The 13,028-nt window shown below is 41.0% G+C and overlaps 1 protein-coding gene across 1 annotated transcript in view; it reads right to left on the bottom strand.

Moving 5' to 3' along the window:
* The window catches only part of nell2a (neural EGFL like 2a), a 102,333-nt gene extending 95,207 nt beyond the window's left edge, over window positions 1-7,126 (bottom strand). The window contains exons 1-2 of the mRNA XM_007546698.2: window positions 6,719-7,126; window positions 6,358-6,489 (exon numbers count right to left, since the gene is read on the bottom strand). Coding sequence (XP_007546760.1) covers window positions 6,358-6,489; window positions 6,719-6,770 — 184 coding nt within the window. The 5' untranslated portion in view covers window positions 6,771-7,126. The remainder of the gene's footprint in view (window positions 1-6,357; window positions 6,490-6,718) is intronic.
* Window positions 7,127-13,028: the final 5,902 nt, after the last annotated feature.

Here is a 13,028-nt window from a genome sequence, read left to right on the forward strand (position 1 = left end):
CACCAGCAGATGTCACTATAGAGCAATGAATGAAGCATCGAGTAACGAACCTTTTTGCAAAGCAAAGGGCTGGAAAGGTTCATTGCTTCATGAGGCTTCATTTGCCCATCACTACTGGTTGGGTTAGCATAAACACGCTGGAGGGAGAAATGGTTTGTGGTTTTTCCACCAACCAACGACAAAAGCAAAACAGCTGCCAAAATCTGACGCCACTCCATTTTGGTTTCGAAAAAGGAAGTTGCGCTCATGTCTTCTTCAGACGCTTTCATGCTGTTTCCTCCAGTGGTTCTTGGTGCAGCGCCCCCACAGGCGAGGAGGTGAACAGGTTTTTCAAAGAGTTTGGTGCACCGTGCAACGAAAGTGAATCGCTCCAGCTGAAAATGTAACAAATCTTGAAATCTTGGTGTACCGGACTATCAGGTGTTAAACTGTGACTGAAAAAAAAAAAAAAACTCCCAACAAAAACAAAAAAATCAAACAATGACTACCAGAACAGTCTTAAAACTAAACTAACACCCTGGAGTAAAACATGTTAAAAACTCTCATCAACAATCAGCATGCCTTTTGATTCACTTTGTCTAGTTTTAGATTACAAAAAAAGACAAAGGTTCTAGACATAAGTTTTGATGCATAAATGGGGGTAACCTTATAATTCCTCCATTTTTCTTTCAGATTCAAAGTTACTGTCTTCACAAAGGATACAGCAGTAGATTTTCAGTGGTCATTGTTACATTTAATTGCTAAGCAAAATAAGGCTACACAGAGCAGTTTATGAATTATAAACCTTCAAACAAAAATCACGAAAGCAGGTGATCAGACATAAAGGAAAAACTAAAATGGGTATTGGTTATCTAAAACTGGATCGGTGCAACTCTTCAAGACAAGAACGATTTGACCAAGTTCAGTCAACTTTAGAGGTTTTGATTCAAGCGTAGCAATAACTCAGTCCAAGTCCGTCCAACAGGCAATCTGCATTTTCTGAAGCCCACCTCCCCCCAACCACCACCACACCGCCCTCCCAAGGCTTCACTCTTCTGGAACAAATAAACCGAACGAAGGGCACCTCTAGGACTGCTTCGGCCAGCAATTTCTCCTCAATTCTCAGATCGCCTCTTCAGTGTCTGCCCGTCTGACATTCACACATACACAGAGCTAATGACAGCATTCCAGCCACCCAAGTGTATAACTGCCCCGAGGGAAAAGAAATCACTTTCTCTCCATGGTCACTCGCTCTCCTGTGTGGATTGGCTTTGCCTCAGAAGTCAGCAAGCAAAGATGACTTTGACCACAGGGAGTTGGGGATAATGTCAGTCATAAGATTGGAGAGATTGGCTAACTTTTTTTTTTTTTTTGGGTGGGGGGCGAGTGCAATGCGACAGAGTAGAGCACTATGTTGAAGAGACGAGAAAACTGTGTTCGAATTTAGCTCGGCAGTTGTAATCGAGGTCGGGCGGCTCTCTCAAATTTGCCTCAGGATGTAAACATGTAGATGTTTACGTCTTTGAAATCAGGAAAATAAACATGTAACGGAAAAAAAAAAAAAGTCGTAATAAAATGTGTTTCTCTACAACTTGCACATTTTTATCTTATTTTGTTTAAATAAAATGAACTGTCTTTAGTTACATTTTACATTCAAATACACATTGGACACCTCGTGACTGCGAAACACTTTATGGTGAAAGGTGAAATGTTAGTACCAATTTTATCAGCAGTTTTCAGCCTAAAATTCATGCATCTGATAGATTAAGGTTTAAAGTAATTGTTTTATTTATTTTATATTTTTTTTACCAAAATGTTTCCTGTGACTGGAAGTAGTGCTAACATCTTGGACAGAATCCCAACTTGAATCTGCTGTAGAATACGTAGAGGCTTTTTAAAGATTAGGGTGATGGCAATGAGGGCTTACTACCTTTAAGACTAGAAACTCATCACCAAAGATTAAAATGATAATGGTTTGATTGCTAAAATTTTTTTTCCCCTGATTTATTTAGAAGAGAATACATTTAGACATTATTTCCTAATGAAATGTTTAAATATATATCTATATATATGGAATATTAATATAGAGGGTTTTTTTTCTTTTCTCATCCCTCTACAGTGGTGTAGCCAGTGAATGTTTCTGTAAAAGTAAAAAGAGGGAATTTCCCACTAAAACGACTTAAACTAAAGAAAAAAATCCCACTGATCTACTCGACCCCATCCTTAAAAGCTTAAGTTTAACTTCGAAATTTGTTTCCCACCAGCTTAGAAAAGTCTGACTCTCTCTGTAGTCAGCACCACAAGGGCACGATGAAGAGACGGCTCGAAATAACCCTTTAGCTTGAACAGGCGAGTGCTGCAGAAGTTAACATCAATTAAATCTTCATTATTAGTCGCAAAAGGTCAAAGCACTTTTGCCTGCAATTTTTTTTTTCTTTTTTGCATTTTGGTTTTTAATTGGAATAATTGTGAGTAATTTTAATGATGCCACTAAAGACACGTCAGTTTCAACTACCGTTAATTAAAAGCTGAAGAGCTTTGAGAAATTAGTGAATATTCTACCTTTTTCTCTACTGTACTAAAAATCAAATGCACTCACTGCACCAAGTTGTATCCATAAAACATACATTTAGTAAATAGATAATATTGATTGATAAAGTCAAGCTGTGTGTGAAATAATCTCAGTATAAGTCCAACTGGTTTTGTTAAGAACATTACCTTAAGAAACAGGGTAATGAAGCGCTCAGCTGGTTAGTGAATCAGCTTTTAATGTGATAACCTAACTAACTTAGACGTGACAATCTATCCAACATGACAGGGGAGCTTTAATGAGAGAAGCAGCAATCTGGCCTGTGACACAGCGGACACTGGAGGGGCTGCAGAGATTCAGAGTCGGCTGATGGCGCAACTATTAATCGAAAACTCTACAAAACTGCCGCCTGTGAGAGAGAGGGAACAAGACAGTCCCTACTGAAAGAAAGTCAGGAGAAATCCTGCCATAAACCATGGAGGCAAAGCAACAAACACTTGGAAAAAGATGCTCTGGTTAATTGAAATCTTTTTAGCACACCGAAAATATCTTTTAGAATATGTTTACATTTTGCATTTTATTTGAAATGCAAAATGTAGACATTTTGTTTAGCTTTAGCTTAATTGCTGCCTTGACTGTTGTTTCCTGCACCAAATAGCTTATCTTTGTAAGCACTTCACTTAGCGATTCATCGATTACTAAATTAGTTAATGATTATTTCAATAATCGATTAAACATGATTAATCATTGCACCCCTAATATGTTTTTTCACCTCTAGCAGATAAATAAATGAAAATGTTGAAAACCATGCATCAGTTTCTTTCGTTACGTCTCTCTTAAGTAAAATCCCAACAGAATAAAATTAAGGTTTTAAATGTGTGCAGGTCCACAGTTTATCTGCCTCAGGTGTCAGAAGAGCCACCAAATGAGCAAGACTCTTTCAGGTTTCCCAGCATGCCACAGGTCCAACACGCATTTCTGTTCACTGAAAGGTTCTCAGCGTACTCTCTTGATGGTGCCAACAAAGCTAGCATCACAACGTGTTGCAATATTATACAAAACAACCATGGCGGTTTTCTCACTGGACTGCTTCATGGTTCATTTAATGGTAGTAACACAAACAACAGGTTGTTTATTTTTGAAGAAGAATAGTAGCGTGTGAAAAAGAGCCTTGATTTAGTGTTTACCGAGAGGATTACCACTTTAAAGCTCCAAACCAACTCAGATATATTCAAACAGAAAGTCTGAATCCTTCCCATACGCTTCAACACAATGACAACATAGTAAGGATGAACCACACTCTTGCTGCTCTTCACACGGACACACACACACGCACACACACGCACGGACACACACGCAGCACGGCTGTATAATAAATGAGCCTCTTCCGTCCTGTTGCACTTAACTGTCGCTGCAGTCAGCGACATCATAAGCACAACAAACACAGAAACATCTCACTGTCGGTGTTCAGTCGGTGTAAAAATCGCTGCTTCAGAGACTGACAGGATTCATATTCACAAGCCACAAAAACACACACACACACACACACACACATACTGCTGCAATTACAGAGAGCCCAGCGCCACGGCTCAAAGGATGCTTTTAAATTGTGCTGTTTGCACTTCAAATGAGTTTGATCCATCCACACAGGTTGGGCGTTTGCTGGGGGAGGGGAGTGCTTCTGGGTGTGCCCCCCTCCCTCCTCCCTCCTTCCTTTTCGTTATTGTTGCTCCTACAGAGCAATAATGTGGATCCTGAAAACTGTGTGGGAGGAGGGTTGATGTGATCATTTGTATCTGAGCATCACCTGGCATCGGGACATTAGAGAAGCATGGCCTGGGGGGGCTTTTCTCCCCCCGCCTCTATCTCTGAGGACTCCTAATGCCATGCAATGTAGCACTGACAGCTCCCTTCAAAAACAAAAACAAAAAAAACCTCAGCACCAAACCTTTCCAATGCTCACAGCCGTCTTCTTCCTTACTCTCACACAAATAAAACCCTACTTTGACAGACAAAGATCCAGTGATATCACAAATATGCGTATATTCGCTCTACATTTCGATATGGAGAATAAGACTCGTCCTCCTGCCTCCACCCAGTCACACAGAGACACAGCCTCCCCCCCCCCCCTCTGGCAGCAGGCAGGCAGGCGGCGGAGAGGACAGCCATGGATATGTTCTGCCTGCTATCTAATGAGCGTCAGAATGTCACTGTGGGGGCCCTCTCGGCCGGTCCCGGCCAGCCAAGCGGGTCCATACGCGAGGTATCAACACAGTCTATCAAACAGCTGGCAGACAGCCTACCCTGCTTTTTCCCTCTCATCATCCCCGACTCTGCATCTCTGCCGAATGAGGCTCTCGCTGTCTGCTTCTGATAACAAACAAGCAGAGGCCCAGGTCTGCTCTGCCTCGCATCCCTCCCCAACTCCTCTACTCCTCCTCTTCTTCCTCACCCAGCAGCATCAGCACCACCGACTTTACACAGACATCCTGAATGAAGGATGGAAGCGAGCTCTGCCATAAGTAACACACACACACAAACACACACACACACACCATCCGCTCTACCTGACTGCGTGTGCTCTGTGGAGGTAAAAAGAGACGGAAAGGTGCCAGACGAAGTACAGTTTGTGTTTTCTTTTTTTTTTTTGTATTACCTTAAAAAAAAAAAGCAGTGGGAGATTCTTTCAATAAGCGTCTATGTTTAACTCCCTTTCTTTCTTAGCCCTCTCCGACTCTCTGCCTGGTGTAGAGCGCACCTTTTGAGTGTCATCTACCCAGAAGACATCAAATAACACGCCTTCGCAAGGATGCCGGAGCCACCGCCGCAGCAGCACGGCAATGCAACGCCGCCTCAACGGGCGTGCTGGGAGATGAGAAGATATCAGCGAAGAGACGTGCTTGGCAGCTGATCAGCGCTGCTTCACTGGCTCCAGGACAACAACAATCCCTTTAAAACGTCAGGAGATGTTCAGTTTTGCCTCTGCTTCCAAGTTATCTCTGTCCTTGTGATTAGGTTGTCGGCAGCAGTCACATTGGATCGCAGTGGGTTGTGAAGACGTGACATGGGCATGGATGGAATTAAAAACTCAATGGCTACGCAAATGTGGCTCTGGCAACTCCAGTTTTGCCCAACTGACGAAGGCATTCCCGACTGGAAACGTAGGACGGACGACTTACTTCCGGAAAGCCTTCCAGAGAATCGCCAGTGAATTCAAGACATATCTTTTCAGATTTACAAATTGTATCTTTACCTTCACATAACATGATCAAGATCAACGTATTCTTTGCACAATACCCCCCAGCCCCCCTTTTTTTTTGCTTGCCCTGGACACCCCACTGTTTCATGACCTAGTACTGCCTATTGTTCTGGCAGGTGGGAACCCCTCCTGAGCTCATTCCTGTTACAGAAAAAAAATCTATCAACTCTGGTGTATGTTTACTCTGTATGTGATGCTATAGAGATATCGGCATATGATGATATTTGAGGCATCACTGGCAGACCTGTAAGGAAAGATCTACATGGGTCAAATTTCAGGATTTTAGGGCTGCATTATGTTTGTCTTGAAAGTCCCGCAAAGAGGCAGATGGGACTGTCTCACAAGATCATTCCTACTGCGGACAAAGCAAATAATCCAGCACAATGCAGCTACATATCGAAGTATAATATCCCCAGATTATCTGACAGAAAAATCCAACTTAAGTGTCTCAGGGCTGTGCTATGCCCAGTCCTAAAAAGCACAGGACTGTTGTTTCACAGAAGGGCCCCAGGCATGTGTTTTTATTTATTTATTTATTTATTTTCTATAACCAGATAGAAACATGCAGCAGGAAGTGTGTTTCGAGTACCTTGAAAATGGAACGCTCTAGACTCGCTGTGGAAGCCCTGGACTTGAGTAACTCCATCAAAGCCTCCGTCTCCAAGTGTTAGTTCATCAAAGACGCTGATGCGCAGGGCAGGGTCAACCCCAAAACCTACAACTTATTTCCAAACAAAGAAGATTGTTACTGAGGTTGTTAGCTGGATGGTGAAAATCCTTCATAGTGGCACCTTTTTTTTTTCTTTTTTTTTTGCACAATAATATCCAATAAATTGAATTTTGACAAACTTCTGCAAGGTTTTCTGGATGCAGATTACGCAGGATACACTTCTACTACTGCATATATCCTGAAAAGCTACATGTTGCAAGAGGTTGCAGAGGCGTCCTACCTGAGGAGGTGCAAAATAAGCAAAGAACCAGAAATAGCTGTATCAATCCCATATTGACTGTGTTGAAGCGAAGGTTTAGTCCATGTTTTTATCGGCGTCCAAAGGACCGTGTCGTTAAATCACAGGCTGACAGGATATCACCCTTGCACATGAGGCTGTTACAAATCCCAAACGCCGAGCGGAGGCATCATCACAACTTTAGATGCCTCTATCATACGCCGGAGGAGGAAAGACAAAAGGTAAAAAAAAGAAATGATAATAATACAAATCCTCAGGAGAGACAAGAAGTAAGCGATGTCGAAACTACGCCATGTAACGCCAGGTCCGCTCCGGCTGCAGCATCCGCGGCACAGGTGGATGAGCTGCCCTGCCTCACCAGCTCAACAGACGCTCCTTCAGCGGGCTGGGAGCTCACACCGCTGAACGGGGGAGAGAGAGAGAGGAGGAGAGAAAGAGGGCGGGAGAGGGAAGAGAAACAGGGACCATGACGCCCTCTGCTGGACAGATTTCAATATTAATCGGATCAAAATAAAATCATCACGCCCTCTGCTGGACAGATTTCAATATTAATCGGATCAAAATAAAATCATCATAACCGGTCCGACTCTATTCGATACTTGGAATTTTTATTTATTTTTTTTTTTTACAAATTCTGTTTGACAGCAAATGAGAACTCCAAATTTAGCTTCTAAATAATATAAAAATACTGACAGAATTTTTTATTTATTTATTTAGTTTTTTTTAAGGGTTTTGTTGGTTCTAGTGGTCTTTATTTGAAAGTAGTTTGACAGGAAACAGGGTAATGAGAGAGAGGGAAGACATGCGGCAAATGTCGCCAGGCCGGAATCGAACCTGTGAAACCGTCATGAGGACTAAGGCCTCAACACGTGGGTCGTGCTTTGCATCGTGATTTGAGAGCAAATCAAAGCAAAGATGTTTTTACAATAGAGTTAGAAATTACAACACAAAAACAAAATAATTTTTCAAGAAGGAACCTGAAACTAAAGCATCGATCCCAGTGTCTATCCAAGACTGATAGTGACTTGATATTGATAATATTGATATTTTGGATTGTCCCACTCTCCTTTGCTTGATCATGGGCCAACAGAAAGCTAGTGACATCCTATTCAAGGTTGGTAAGCTACAAAATGTCACAGCTATAGAAGCTGGCTGTTAACAGAGTGCTTTATCTACATGTGTTCATAGAAAGTAGAGTGAAAGGAAAAAGTTTGGAAGAAAAGCAACAGAAAAAACTCCAACCCAACCAAGTACTGAGTCTATATTGGTCAGTACACTGACATATTTTTCAGCAGGTTCACATTGACATTATAGATTTATAGATTTTCTTCCCTTTTTTGGTCTTATGTATTTCACGTGTTGAGAAACCATATTTGAGGTTTTTAACATAAAAGAAAACAATGCAGTAATGTCTTCAGTCAGGGGCTTCTTCAGATTCTCTGCAAGACTGACTGCTTTCATGCCTTCCTGGTGGCGGTGCCATCAACATCCACAATCACTCTTTGAAAATACTTGGGTGAAATGAGTTTCATTTCGCTCTGCGATAAATAAAGTATTTTGGAACTGGCTGAAATACAACTGCTGAAACAACAGAATCTGCAGATGCTTGAAAGCGACTATCTACCTCTGCTTAGACTGAGAATCTGCTTCCTTGGGGCTTCATGTGTTCTGCTGATCGATGTCGGAAAATCGTGAAATTGATGGTTTCATGTTAATGTTACATTTCGCCTGAACCGCTGTGACTGAACAACATTAGCGGCAATGAAAACAATTGATGGATGCGTAGTACCTGAGAAGTTGACAGTGTTAGAAGTCTGATTAATGGCTGGGCAAACGGCGGTGAAACGGCCTGATGTGGTTCGTGCAGCTCCCCCACCTTTATTTGTCTAAATGTTTTTCTTTTCAGTTTGACTTTGAAGCGGAGTTTAACAGCTCCTCTAAACCTTTCTACCCTCCTGAGGTTGCTCTTTGAGCAGAGTTGTGTGGCCTCCTGCAGACGCACAGCTTTATTCCTTCAAAATGCTCGAGTCATCTTTCAAAGTTGAAGTTTAGCTGTTCAGCAGGTGGCATGACATAAAACGTTCTTGGCTGCCTAGCTCACTCTGATCTCTCTTATGCTTTATATCGCTTTTGCTTGCTTTTTGGTTACTATATGGTGAATTTATTCCATTTGGTTGCATAACACACACAAAATTCAACATACTTTATCAGGAGTTTAGGTGACAGTAAAACATGCATATGAAACTTGTAACAAAAGTCACCTAGGTGAGTAAATGAAGCCCTCCTGTGTGTAGCTTTATATCAGTACCAACAAAGCAGCTCTGTCAAGGCCACACACGGTTTTCTTTTAAGGAAACGTTAGTTAATAAAAGGATTGACGATCAAGGATCACAGGAGACATCTCAGGGATGAGGTTGTGGGAAAAACATAATCAAAATTGTAAAAGGTAGTTTTGGAAGTGTCATGCTGTGGGGATCATTTCCTAAATACAGTTAGAGACCGCAAAGTACTTGAGAAAGGGATGTTCGTGTGTTGGGATGGCACAGTCAAAGTATAGACCTAAAAATAATTGAGATTCTGTGGAAAAGCTTGAAAACTGATGTTCTCTGGTAAGGGTCTTGAACATGAGCTATTTGCAAAGAGGAATGGGTAAAAAAAAAAAAAAATTCTGTCTGTCGCTAGACGACCAACGATAGTGACGTAATTACCCCCAAAAGACGGAAGTGTTGACTCAAGGCAAAGACACGCCGTTTGCGTCCAACTCTTCAAGGTCCGATCCAGTTTTTACCTCACATATAAGCTCCACTGCAAATGTCCCTCTACTGACGACTGGACTTGCAAAATCAAGTATTCATGCAAGAGTACCAGAAATCCCACCAGCATAAACACAAGGCAGTCTGGCTTTAAACTCAGAGCTGCTCAAACCAGCTCCGACGACACTTTAAAAAATTTTTTCTGTACTTCTTACACTAGTTTTTTATGCGAGTAATGTGTTTTACTTTGCCACCGTGTCTCACTTGCTGTCTCACTCATTCAAATTTTCCATTAAATTCCAACCGCAGTAGACTCCAGGTCTATCGATAGTCGGAGATGAAGTTGCGGGGAATCGCTAGCAGTAGGCGAGAGAAGCCTTTAACTCTATCGTCTTTAAATGTTCGGATACCAAATCAGACCTGATACGTCTTAGCACTTCAAAGTGGCTGAATATAAATGTGCATCGCGCTTTTTTTTTTATTTTTTTTTTTAGATGTTTTTGGGAAACATTTTCAAACACAGGTTTTATATAATTTCTCTTGTCCACCATTTTGTGTTGGTTTGTCACGCGCAATTTCCAAAAATGACTTTGAAATTAGTGATTGAAACGTGTCAAAACGTGAAAAGTGGTCTTGGTATTTCTGCAGAATAGTGAGATTCTGAACAACAGTGCAATCCCCACTAGACTGCAGTGTGCTCTTCATTTCCAGGCCATGTGTAGCGTTCTTCCACCAAACTGTCTTTCCTTTAAAGCATAATTGTCCACAGCGAATTAATGTGTTTTATTAGGATTTATGCAAAACAGATGTACTTTGGCAAATAAGTTATCTTTTAATATAGCTCTTGTAGCGCTTGCAGTATGCACACACAGCGAGGGGCTAATGGATAGCTATTGTCAGTGAAACAAAGGCGAGCAGGGGCTCTTCATGCGGTGTCACATCTGCTGAGAGAAAGGGCCGCCAACCCCTCTATTCATAATTAATAAAAGTAGATTTCTTCTGGGTGCAGACACAGGGAATGTAATTACTTTCTATTGCCCACAAGTTGTCATTTCCTAAAGTGCCATCAGGAAAACAAGACTCATTAAAATGTGCACTCAGGAAAAAAAAAAAAAAAATAAAGGTGCAAGACACACACACACGCACACACACACACACACTGCAAATCTCTTAGGGCAAGGACAGAGCAACAGTGGAGGTCCTTTACTTCATCTTTACATGATTCAAATAGATGATGCATTACAAAGCTCTGAGGGGCTTATTCACTGTGGCTATAAGTCAGCTATGAAGACATGTTAATGGGACTGATGAAATGAAACAACTTCCTGGATATCTAAGAGGTTTCACATATGAACCAAAAAAAACCAACAAAAAAAAAACAACAACCCTGATCTCGTCTGAGATCCTTTTACTGCAGAATTCTGTGACATTGACCTTGTCTTTTCTGGACCACAAATCATATGAAAATTGTTACAACTCATTGTATTAGTCTGCTCTCTGATGTGTTTCACTGCCTGCTTCGTTCTGTTGGAAATGAATTCACATCAAGAGGAAAGATTTGACTGAAGTGAAGCTGACAAGGCAGGACTTAGTAATATAAATACAGATGGATTCATTAGTCGGTCTAATGTATGCGCTCATTACTAAGTCCGTGTTTTGCTCTAAACTTAGTAACAACTGGGCTTCTTATCCCGTCAGCGCCATCTGGTGGAAAAGGCGACAACTTGCAGACCCAGGTCAAACAGACAGTGTCACCCTCAGGCCACGTTGAGGCTGAACATGATCTGATGGGAATCTTGAACACGAGTCAAAGCGAGCTCCTTCAGAATAAGAAACAAGAATAAGAAACTACTACTGCACTACTGCAGGCTCTTTAAAAACAATGAGCGAAAAAAAAAAAAAAGTTTGTTTCTGGAGAAGAACAGACAGAGATGAACTGAGCCTGCAGAGAGATCTAACAAATTCAGGGTTAGTAAGTTACAGATATTTCTAGTTTTGATTTGGCACTAAAAACCTTCTCACATTATAGTTATTTGCTTTTCTATTCATTTGAAAGTACACTCCTTCGATTTTAATTCATGAATCAATCTAAAAGCATAAATATATTCGAAAAAGGTACACAAATATTTCTAAGTAGCTATACAGAAGCCATCGTAAACTAATATGGGATATTCCTAGATGATCCAGATAAAAATAGTATTAATATTGCTGTTATATAACAATATTGATATATCATAAAATAATGGTAGAATAGTATGAAAGGATGGGAGTTTTAAAAAGTGCAAACTTTTTTTCACTCCTTTTCAAACAAGTATGGAAGCTAAAATGACTCATTCTTATGTTTCAAAAACCTTTTTAATGTATTTATATGCATTTGTGTTTGTTTTGTTTTGTTTTGTTTTATTTTGATTTATTTGTCCGAACATGGGAAGAAAATCTGAGTAATCTTTGACAAATATAAATTCTGACAATCACACAGAAACAACAGTTGTAAATAATCAAACGCCTCATTGTTTAATAATAAGAAATTTCCTCAAAAGCCGCTATTGACTCAAATCCAGCTAAACACGGTAAAACTAAGCAGACATTTTGCAGACCTTTTGTAGTCTCCAACGGGAATGTTGGAAACTACAAAAGGAGAAATAGTCTTCAAGTGGAAGACGATCAAACTGCAAGACGCTACTACGAGTCTACAGAAACACTAAAATGTCACATAGCAGGCTCTTGACAGACTTCCATTTGTTCTCTATATAAAAAAAACAAAAACATAAAGTCCAGACTGAAGTTTTGCAGAGAGAACAGAGACAAAGACCATGACCACTAGAATAATGTTCTCTGGATAGATTCAAACCATCTAAAATTGAATGATTTGAATATGAGAACACGGAACGTGTTTGACATCGATAAAGCCAACTGCGAAGCGCTGAGCGGGAACTGTCAGGGTTTGGGGAATGCTTTGCAGTTTGTTTTATAAAGGTTTTGTTGGCTCTAGTGGCCTTTATTTGAAAGTAGTTTGACAGGAAAGAGGGAAGACATGTGGCAGATGTCACCAGGCCGGGAATCGAGCCTGCGTCCACTGCCACGAGGACCAAGACCTCAATATGTGGGTTGTGTTTTGCCCCTGTGCCACCACAGCACCCTGATGCTTTGCAGTTTTTGACCAAAACCTTACCAGTAAAAGGACTGAAAGCTAGGAAATTGGAGGGAAAAAGATGGACTGATGAATGCCGGCTAGTGACGTCAAATTGTGATTTTTGCTACGACTCGTCCACATTAGTTTTAGTTTATTTTATATATATATATATGAAAAGCAACTGATCTGGAAGCACTGAGTCTTTCTGTGCAGATCAAATTAAACATAACCATCCCAATGTGGATGTCCTCTTAATCAAAGCCTGCCTGAACGTATGGTGAGCTCTACTGGCCTACCCACGGCAGGGCAGTTGCTCCACACAGTCACTCCCATTCCACCCCCACCCCCCCTTCCTGGATGCCATTGTGAATGTGTGCAGTGAGCTGGCTCATTGGGCCTTGACGAT

This window comes from Poecilia formosa, unplaced genomic scaffold, assembly GCF_000485575.1.
Source record: "Poecilia formosa unplaced genomic scaffold, Poecilia_formosa-5.1.2 Scaffold17, whole genome shotgun sequence".
Classification (NCBI taxonomy): domain Eukaryota; kingdom Metazoa; phylum Chordata; class Actinopteri; order Cyprinodontiformes; family Poeciliidae; genus Poecilia; species Poecilia formosa.